General features: G+C 38.6%; 1 protein-coding gene across 1 annotated transcript; it reads right to left on the bottom strand.

The window, feature by feature from the left end:
• Window positions 1-3,834: 3,834 nt before the first annotated feature.
• Window positions 3,835-10,256, bottom strand: LOC120051420. Its single transcript, XM_038998277.1, has 10 exons — window positions 9,862-10,256; window positions 8,362-8,652; window positions 5,991-6,260; window positions 5,529-5,627; window positions 5,416-5,436; window positions 5,306-5,326; window positions 4,970-5,002; window positions 4,849-4,884; window positions 4,415-4,468; window positions 3,835-4,299 (listed from the first exon to the last, which is right to left on the bottom strand). The coding sequence occupies exons 1-9, from the start codon at window positions 9,917-9,919 to the stop codon at window positions 4,419-4,421; spliced, it is 879 nt and encodes a 292-aa protein (XP_038854205.1). The 5' UTR covers window positions 9,920-10,256; the 3' UTR covers window positions 3,835-4,299; window positions 4,415-4,418.
• Between the last annotated feature and the right edge of the window lie 807 nt (window positions 10,257-11,063).

Genomic DNA, 11,063 nt, shown 5'->3' with positions numbered 1-11,063 from the left:
TAGTGGGCAGCACTGTCAGAGCTTCAAGCACACACACACACACACACACACACAGCGCTTGTTTAAGCTCTTTCAGTCTTATCATCAAGTTATCTTTATTGTAGTCTCATCCACCAGCCGGCTCTCTCTCTCTCTCTGTCTCTCTGTCTCTCTGTCTCTCTGTCTCTCTCTCTCTCTCTGTCTCTCGCTCTCTCTGTCACCAGTAATTCCAGCCTGGGGACGAGGTTATCTTTATTGTAACAGGGTCAGTGGAACTACGTACCATAAAAGTAGCCAACCTGCCGATCCCTCTGCCATAGTTATACATTAATAAAGACCATTACTACCAGGTCATAAACAATGTCACAGAGATGAAGGATATTCACTCTGAATCAGTTACCTTAGAACATTAGGTCAATGTGTGAGGCTGTGAAGCATACAGCATGTCATTGGGCTTGATCTTACAGTTTAACATGTGGTACAATAGTAGGCTATACTGTCTGTTGGACCAGAACTCATCTGGTATCTATTAATCTATTAACAAGTCCATATTAAGTATTATTAGGCCTTCAAATTAAGATTTTTCAGTTGAATAACTGAGTCTGAGCTGTCTACAGTCAAGTAAGAGAGAGGGATCTGTTCCATTTAACAATTAATTCTACTCCGAAATGAACATTCCGTTACCGAAATTCTGCCAGTTTGAAAAGATCACTATAAGGACTCTGACACTAGTCCTGCAATAGCACAACGATTGTACAAATTGTGAAGGTTGGTTGTTCATCAACCTAGACAGGAAAGGTTCAGAAAAGCCTTGTTCTTTAGTATAGGATGTCATAAACAAGTGGACTCTGGGACACTGTGTCGTTTAGCTTTGAAGGGTAAATGAGAGGGTTACTATTAAAACTGAATAGGAGGTGTGGTGAAACCGAAGTTTCAGAAGATCAAGACATTTGTAGTTTATTAATCGATAGCCGAGGGCAGGAAACAGAACCTCAAGGTGAGTGTCATTCAAGGGTAGAGGCTTGAACAGGTGGGGCTCCAAACTCACATGCAGGCATTGTGGGTACACACACAAACACGCACACAACTAGACATAATCTAACAGCACAAACTGGCCACAACGGTGTCCATAGTCCTTTTGGCTGTACATCCAGAAGGGGGCATCTGTGAGTAACTGAGAGTGTAGCGAAAAACAAGTCTGTAGTTACTACTGTAGATGGCCATGCTAGAAAGAACTAAAGTTACGATTTTGTTCGAACTAATGTTTAACTACGTACATTTTTGGTACTTGATTTAGAGTTAGGGTTAAGGTTTGGGTAGTGGTTAAGGTTAGGGGTAGCGGTTAAATTGAATCTGTGGTTGGAATGTTCCGTCGTTTCTAGCATGATCAGATAGTAACAACTAAGCCACACCCGTCCTCATTTTATGATGCAATGATCGTGTGAGTTGACTAAGGGGTGCAATAGAGACTTCTTTATTCAACTGTCACAAAGTGCACCACAGATAGAAAGAGCCAGATGTCTCACCGGATGTATAAATCTGAAGCATCACTACGTTTTGTAGACTTGACCCTTCGCCAAAGCTTCAAGTGTTTTTGTTGTTTAGGAATGCAAGGGCGAATTGAAATATTGCCCAAAACACACTTTAGAGAAAAGGAATTCCCTAACGGAAATATGCAAATGCTTGCAAACACGTGCCAATAGGATCTTGCTAGCTCGTGCTTGGCTCTGCCCACCTCCTTCATTGTTCTGTCCAATATGCTAATTCGCTCCCATTAGAAACGACGCCGATGAGATATATTGGGTTAGTTGCCAGTATCTTTGGTATACCACGCAATGCCAGGTACAGTACAGGCCTGTAGGGTGTGGTGTCTATGGTATCAGGCACATTCAAATCATTAAAAAGAAAACCACTGCTTTATTACTACTAAATTCTAAGTGTGACAGTTTTACAATTCTGTTAAAAAGACAGCCTTCACTCTCACAACATGTACAAAACTGAGGCCTTGGTCTCTATAGAAATATATACATACAACATACTTTTACATACATTCAACACAAAATCAACATTGGTTTAAGATGCAGGAAATAAACATGTAAAACGATAGGATATTTACATTCCAATTAGACAGCACTGGGTAAAAATTGACTTTACTATTATTGATTATGAGAGGTAAGGCAGTGATCTTACAATCACATCACACATTTTAAGATTACAATGACAAAGTTTGCTAGTACTACAGTAAACTTGTTCTCACATAGGTTAATAAAGAACAGAGATACACACTGGCAGAGTAGAAGTGTGAGCAGGCTTTAAAGGCACATGGCTTTAGTTTGAGCAATTGCACTTTACCAACTGCATATTTCTATATAAGCACAAACTTTAAATTAAGTATTTTTGCAAACTACTGTATTTCATGTAACAACAGGTATGTTTATATGCATTCAATAATATGATTAGTGTTAATACTCTGATTAATATTATAGTTTGATTAAAATGTTTACATGCTTTGCGAGAAGAACGATTTCCTCTACAATCCAGTGGACAGGTCATAATCAGGCAACCTGAAAATCACCAATCAACATAAACGTTCTATCACATCGATCATATCATTTTTGGGAAGCCTATTTGATTCAGAGTTTGGACATACTATATAAAGTTAGCATGTGAAAACTATGCATACTTTCAGATTTTCCGAACTCACTTCACCTGTGCCAGAAAAGGAGGTTCACGCTGCTCGTGATAGCACATGTGCAGATCAAATACACCACGGGAACTCAGATTACTGTGTTTACATGCCATTAATACACCACTTGAACTGAGATTAAGGTGTTTACATGCCATTAATAAACCACTGGAACTCAGATTACTGTGTTTACATGCCATTAATACACCACTGGAACTCAGATTACAGTGTTTACATGCCATTAATACACCACTGAAACTGAGATTAAGGTGTTTACATGCCATTAATACACCACTGAAACTGAGATTAAGGTGTTTACATGCCATTAATACACCACGAACTGAGATTAAGGTGTTTACATGCCATTAATACACCACTGGAACTGATATTAGGGTGTTTACATGCCATTAATACACCACTGAAACTCAGATTAATATGTTTACATGCCATTAATACACCACTGGAACTGAGATTAAGGTGTTTACATACCATTATAATTAGAAAGATTGCGGCATATGCTTACTTCGCTTTTGACCTTACACCGATTAAGAAAATCAGAGTACGGTGTTGACATGACTAATGCCAAACTCTGAGTATTAACCCTAATTAGCTAATATTGAATAATTAGTGTGCATGTAAACATAGTGTAGTAGTCATTGGTGTCATAGGTTTGTCTATGATCCTGAGAATTTGTAAGGTTTAGCAATTAACTTTGCAAATTTTTTTGTAAAACTTTCCTGCAAAGCATGTACACTTTTTTTTATATATCTTATTTTTATTTATTTTCTTACCCATTTTTCTCCCCAATTTCGTGATATACAATTGATAATTACAGTCTTGTCTCCTCGCTGCAACTCCCGTACGGATTTGGGAGAGGCGAAGGTCGAGAGCCATGCGTCCTCCGAAACACGACCCAACCAACCCGCACTGCTTCTTGACACAATGCCCGCTTAACCCGGAAGCCAGCCACACCAATGTGTCGGAGGAAACACCGTACACCTGGCGACCGTGTCAGCATGCACTGGCCCCGCCCACCACAGGAGTCGCTAGAGAGCGATGGGACAAGGACATCCCTGCCGGCCAAACTCTCCCCTAACCTAGACGACGCTGGGCCAATTGTGCACCGCCCCATGGGTCTCCCGGTCTCGGCCGGCTGCGACAGAGCCTGGACTCAAACCAGGATCTCTAGTGGCACAGCTAGCAACTGCGATGCAGTGCCTTAGACCACTGCGCAACTCGGGAGGCCCTAAGCATGTAAAACTTGTAGTGTACTCAAGGCTTAAAAGGGCTTCTGAAATTAGTAATTTCCACTTTGAAACTTCTGACTTGATTTTCCTGTACAAAAAATATATTAACCCCTACAAAATGTATTATAAATAAAAAATGTATTATAATCCATATAAATAAAAATTCCTTTCTGCAGGACTATTTTCCTGCAGTAACAAACTCAGCTTAGCTCAAATTAAGATCCTACATCTGTAACTCAAATTGACCTCTATTTCTCAGATCGGGATGTAACATTCTTTTAATGGGTAGAATAAATTGGTAGAGCGTTCCCTTTGTCATCCAGTGCTCGTTGTCTAGATGTTTGTTTCTCTTGATCCACAGTGATCCTCTGGCCCACAGATCCACAGCTAAAACACATCAGTAGGAACAAGTTGGTAACACACTGGTAGAGTTGGCCTAAATTGGTTCACAATTTAGAGAATGAGGTGGATGCAGTATATATTATTTTACAGTCAAACTTACCGTCCTACAATACTGAATCATCTTTATGATCATTTTTCCTCGCCAAGGCTTCCTCTGCAAAATAACAAACAAAACAGGATAGTTGGAGCGCTCGAAGTCCCATTGCCAAGCTAGATAGAGCAACCACCATATTGCTAACACCTAAATATAATACTGTTTATGCCATTTATCCAAAGTGACTTACTGTACAGTCATGCATGCATACATTTTTCATTTGGGTGGCCTAGGAGGTTAAAGTTATATTCCTAACTCCTATTTGGTCCCTTCAGATCAAACATAGAAGTGGAAGATGCTGGGCATCATACATTCCTTCCCCTGCCCCACTTCAGCTGCGTTTGTGTTAACAGCAGAGTAGGAGACACCTGAGAGACATCTAATTATACTTCTGGTGCTATTTCTGCATCATGCAGTCTAGAAGTAGCTCTATGACTTGCCTGTGGATGCAGACACTCCATTTGATGTGTCAGTGGCTGAAAGAGAGAAGAGAGAAGAGTTTAGCTTAGCTTTATTATACACAGATCCTGTTTGTTGTGGTCAAGTAAAGGAAACACTTACTAGGTCCCACTTCTCTCTGGTGTTTCCAAAATTCTAGTAATGGAAAACAGAGAAGAGATATTCAATTAGGTCAATAATCTCAACAGTGACTAGTAATACACATGTAACATTGTCATCTCCCTTCCACCGGAGCAAAGGGACATGATCGTGAGGAATCGTGATGGCAGCGAAAACAATGAATGGAATTTAAATGAACATTACTACAAAACAATGAATGGAACTTAAATTAACATTACTACAAAACAATGAATGGAACTTAAATGAACATTACAACAAAACAATGAATGGAACTTAAATGAACATTACTACAAAATAAACGTAATGCATGTTTCCTACCTCCTTTCCATGGCATTGATTCTGAAAGAAAAAAAGGAAAAAGGGATTACTTTCATCAAATCACAACTAGTGCCCAAGATTACAGACAGACAGACAGACAATCATCCTACCTTTCTCATAGATCCAAACTCCTGTAGTGTAGAAAAAGAAGAAAACATTTACTTTGACAATCCACCTCATACTGGTGTAAGTAAAACTTGCAATAAATATAATTTGTCCTTACCTGTTTTAGCTCTATGACCAAGAATGAACGATAGAACTCCAGCAATAGCAAGAACAAAGACAGAAATACCAAATAACCTGGCCTTGGTCAACCAGCCATCTGCAGTGAGGAAGGAATACATTTAATATTAACATTTAATAAAATATGACACAACTTTCCAGTCCAGATGCTTTTGTTCTATCTTTCCAAATTCCTCAGCTACACTGACTATACCAAACATTAGGAACACCTTCTTAATATTGAGTACCTCACCTATCAACAATCCCTGATTCATACATATCATTACAAGTAGTAGTCTTAGGCTATAACAACATACTGAGCAGTGTAACAACAACTATGAGTGTCTTTTCACCTGGGCCAAATGGGTCTTTATCAAAGACTTCACTGGCCTCGCTCACAGGGTCCTTGAATTGACAGGTGTAGCTGATTTTAGTGTTGTCACTCTTACGAGAGGCCTCTCACCTGAGCCAAACACCAGTTCGACTGGCTCGCTGACTTCACCTTCCCCGGCAGAGTTCTTCATCTTGCAGAAGTACTTGTAACTGTTGGTTGATTTGCCAGTGTCGTTCTTAGAGACAATCAGCTGTTTGTCTACAACATCCGATGCTCTCTCTCCCACTTTCCAGCTGTAGGTGACGGGTTCAGCATCAGTGGTGTCGCCCTCACAGGTCAGAGTGCAGGAGGTTTTGTCTGGGTTACAGGAAGAAGTGATTGTGGGTTTGGGGACTGCCTCTGAAAATAGACGAGATCAAGACAGAACAATGTTTTTTGGGGGGGTGCTTGTACTCGCTGTTTTGTGCACGTCAGACACACATGCAAACAGACACATAGCCATGTTTTCGTTACTTGTCAGGACTTTTTGGGGAGTGGAAATTAATTTCCATTCAAAACCCTTTCTTTTCCCCAAACCCTTAACCCTAGCCCGAAACTGAACTAACTACTAACCCTAATCATAACCCTACCCCTAACCTTAAAGATGCACTCCAGGAACTTAAGCACACTCAAATTCAGAACATATAGTACAAACTGTATTCGTAACATACAGTATCATACAAATTACAAAAACATTTATTATAATAATAAACAAATAAAAATTGCAAGATGTAACATATCATACGAATTGGATGACGTAGTACACAATTGGATGATGTAGTATAAAAAAACAGGGAGGACTTTTGGCACGCTTGCACCACATTCAAAACTACTGGCTGAAAGTATACAAAAGTTTGAGAGTGCATCTTTAACCCTAACCTTAACCCCAAACCCTAAACCTAAAATAGCATTTTTACTTTTCAGGACATGCTAAATGACCTGACTTGCCAGATTCTTTCTTGTTTTCCTATCTTGTCAGGACATTCTGGTCAAGATTAGAGGTCGGCCGATTAATTAGGGCCAATTTCAAGTTTTCATAACAATCGGTAACCTGCCCTTTTGGACGCCGATTATATTGCAATCCACGAGGAAACTGCGTGGCAGGCTGACCACCTGTTACGCGAGTGCAGCGTCAAAAGTACCTTGTGGCTGCAAGGAGCCAAGGTAAGTTGCTAGCTAGCATTAAACTTAACTTATAAAAAACAATCAATCTTTACATAATCACTAGTTAACTACGCATAGTTGATGATATTACTAGGTTAACTAGCTTGTCCTGCGTTGCATATAATCAATGCGGTGCCTGTTAATTCATCATCAAATCACAGCCTACTTCAACGTTGCCAAACGGGTGATGATTTAACAAAAGTACATTCGCGAAAAATTTACCTAATCATAAACATCAATGTCTTTCTTAAAATCAATACACAGATGTATATTTTTTAAACCTGCATATTTAGTTAACAGAAATCATGTTAGCAGGCAATATTAACTAGGGAAATTGTGTCACTTCTCTTGCGTTCAGTGCAATGCAACAGTTTGGGCAGCCTGGCTCGTTGCAAACTGTGAACTAATTTGCCAGAATTTTACCTAATTATGACATAACATTGAAGGTTGTGCAATGTAACAGCAATATTTAGACTTAGGGATGCCACCCGTTCGATAATATACGGAAGGGTTACGTATTTCACTGAAAGAATAAACGTTTTGTTTTCGAAAAGATAGTTTCCGGATTTGACCATATTAATGACCAAATGCTCGTATTTCTAAGTTTATTATATTATAATTAAGTCTATGATTTGATATTTGATAGAGCAGTCTGAGCGGTGGTAGGCAGCAGCAGGCTCGTACGCATTCATTCAAACAGCACTTTACTGCGTTTGCCAGCAGCTCTTAGCAATGCTTGAATCACAGCGCTGTTTATGACTTCAAGCCTATCAACTCCTGAGATTAGGCTGGCAATTTTATAGTGCCCATAAGAACATCCAATAGTCAAAGGTATATGAACTACAAATGGTATAGAGAGAAATAGTTGACGTGTCTTAATTCCTATAATAACTACAACCTAAAACTTCTTAACTGGGAATATTGAATAACTGGGAATATTGAACCATCAGGAACTTAAACGTTAGCTTTTTTACATGGCACATATTGCACTTTTACTTTCTTCTCCAACACTGTTTTTGCATTATTTAAACCAAATTTAACATGTTTCATTATTTATTTGAGACGAAATAGATTTTATTTTTGTATTATATTGAGTTAAAATAAAAGTGTTCAATGTTCATTCAGTATTGTTGTAATTGTCATTATTACAAATATATATATATCTTTTTTTAAATCGGCCGATTAATGGGTATCAGCTTTTTTTGGTCCTCCAATAATCGGTATCGGTGTTGAAAAATCATAATCGGTCGACTTCTACTCAAGGTAGGAAAACAAGTCCACATACAGAAACACTTACTGATAACAGACAGTGTATATGTCTTGTCAAGCAGTTTGCTGTTGAACTCCACAGAATAAACTCCACTGTCTGTTTTCTTCAATCCACTGATTCTCAGCTCTCCAGTAGTCTGGTCCAGGGATGTACGATTTTTGAAGGCAGCATAGATGTCCAGAATACCAAAATCCTTGTCCCACTCTGCCACCTTGTTCTTCCCATGCTTCCATAGGATGCTTGTGATGAAGTCAGGCACTGTGGACTTGTCAGGCGTCAACACAAGATCCTCTCCCACTTTTCTGTAGAGCTGTTCACCTGGAAAACCAGACAATATGCCATACTTGTAACAGAATACCAAGGAGATGAACCAAGGAGATGTAGCCAATCCAGGTTAGGAGTCTGATAGCCTATATCTATCTATACATGTATACACAAGGCCTGCAGATTATTGTGGCCTTCTCATCCCATTGCATGAACATATTCCAACCATATTGTTCTGTTTTCTGCCACATATTTATAAATGAGAAAGAAGTTATAACTCATGAATAAACCCCTAGAGTAGATTGACGCACCGGTGCATCGATCTAAGTAACATAATAGAAATTAATCAAAATATGTCTGTTTAAGCTAGAGATATCTGTATGTGTCATACTTGAGTAAAAGTAAAAACACATTAACAGAAGTAAAAACACAAGCAAAAGTGAAAGTCACCCAGTAAAATACTACTTGAGTAAAAGTCTAAAAATAATTGGTTTGAAATATACTTAAGTATTAAAAGTAAATGTAATTGCTAAAATATACTAAAGTATCAAAAGTAAAAGTAAAAATAATTTCAAATTCCTTATATTAAGCAAACCAGACGGCACCATTTTCTTGTTTTTTTAATGCATGGATAGCCAGGGGCACACTCCAACACTCAGCCAGTGATGTTCTCTTGATAAGTGTGTGAATTGCACCATTTTCCCATCCTGCTAAGCATTCAAAATGTAATGAGTACTTTTGGGTGTCAGGGAACATGTACAATATTTTCTTTAGTAGTACTTAAGTAGTACTTTAAAGTATTTTTACTTAAGAACTTTGGTTAGGCCTCTATGTAACCAGCTCACACTAAGTCTATCTGTCCCGCTGGGCACACTGGTTGAATCAACGTTGTTTCGACAGAACCAACGTGGAATAGACGTTGAAATGACGTATGTGTCCAGTGGGTGTAGCCTACAGTAAAATGTGCGGTCGTTTTTCTTATCGATAGGCCTAAAAACGCGTATTTTTTACCACTTTCATGCGATTATGCTGGTGTTATAGGTAGACTACTACACATTATAAAAGCTTCAGTTCACTCCGACGGTCTCCATTTTTGAGGCTTGTGTAGCACATCCGTTGTTTTGGCTGTGGTTTGTTATTCTTGACCTTGTTTCTACGACGCACACAACAGCCTAAATTACTAACAAACTAGAATTTGCGAATGGGCTCCCAACCATATCGACTATCGAAAACCATGGATAATCCATTCGCAACAAAACCTACCTGAAACTGTGCAGAGTATTGCTTCCGCAAGAAAGACAGTCAGAAGTGAGATCGACATTTTCTTTGAAATCTCGTTGACAATTCGTCCGATCTGCTATTGAAGTAGCCTGGGTTACATTACGTGTTTGTCTTTCTGAGAAAGCCCCCTTTTCGTAGCCTATGAGGTGAAAGTCAGCTTCCTACTAGAGAACTTCTTGATAATTAAATTACACTGTCGTGTGGCTAAGCATTTGTTTGCCTAATGGCTACAATTGCCAACTATATGTATTTTAAATAGTTACAATTTAGATGGTTAAAATGTTACCTAGATTACGGGCTACATACATTTCTTAATTGTTACAATGTAGCCCCTAGATAGAATATCCACCTTTCTCTCGAAGAGTCTCTTCCTAGTAGTGTATTACTATTTGGCGCCTCCTACGGGATGGCAATAGCATGGCATTGTATATTTCTGTCACCAATCAGATTAGGAAAAAAATCGACCTTATTACTTTCAGAGGTCATAATAATAAAATACAATATAGAACTCAAGACCTTTATTGAAACAGTCTAAATATCAAACACCTCAAATTCACAAAGGTTTGGCAGATATATTCAAGTGCATTTGCTTTACAGCAATATGATGAGTTGTGAATATTTCTGCCACCCACACAGGAAAACGGTTCCAAATAAATTACATTACTACGTGCTCCTCCACCCATGTTATGTACATGAATAAATGTCCATGTGGGCTGTGTTATGTAGGTAAAACCTCTCGTTCTCTCAAACAGAGAATTAGTGAACATAAAAGTTCAACCAGGAGAAACGACAGGGATTATACATTACATTTTAATGACCAAAAACAGGACATTTCTACCTTTAGATTTTGTGGCATAGAGAAAGTCAAGATATCAGACAGGGGAGGAGATATACAGTAAACAACACTCTGAGCAAAATATGTTTTGGGATTTTCACCCTCCAGACATTATTCCTAAAAGGTCTTAATGATGAAATTCCAATGCATGGCACGTAAATATGAACATGAACTAATGCCACCACTTCAACCTACTCTGGACTTTTTTCTTGCACTGTATGTTCACAAGGATTTATGAAAACTTACTTGATAGGTTGATTTCCTCATTGTGGTTTTACATAAGTGATTAATACATTTTATGTACACACTTTATTAGAATACTTATGAAATGCACATTGTTATATTTGGT

The sequence above is a fragment of the Salvelinus namaycush genome, chromosome 7 (genome assembly GCF_016432855.1).
Source record: "Salvelinus namaycush isolate Seneca chromosome 7, SaNama_1.0, whole genome shotgun sequence".
Classification (NCBI taxonomy): Eukaryota; Metazoa; Chordata; class Actinopteri; order Salmoniformes; family Salmonidae; genus Salvelinus; species Salvelinus namaycush.
This window is presented reverse-complemented; position numbering and strand designations above follow the sequence as displayed.

What these genes read in the sequence shown, in the direction of transcription:
- LOC120051420 (XM_038998277.1), bottom strand. Translation starts at nt 9,919, where the DNA reads ATGTCGATCTCACTTCTGACTGTCTTTCTTGCGGAAGCAATACTCTGC. An exon ending in AGTTTGGATCTATGAGAAAG is followed by an intron (nt 5,327 to 5,415) that starts GTAGGATGATTG and finishes TTTTTCTTTCAG; the next exon opens with AATCAATGCCATGGAAAGGA. An exon ending in CCAGAGAGAAGTGGGACCTA is followed by an intron (nt 4,885 to 4,969) that starts GTAAGTGTTTCC and finishes TCTCTCTTTCAG; the next exon opens with CCACTGACACATCAAATGGA.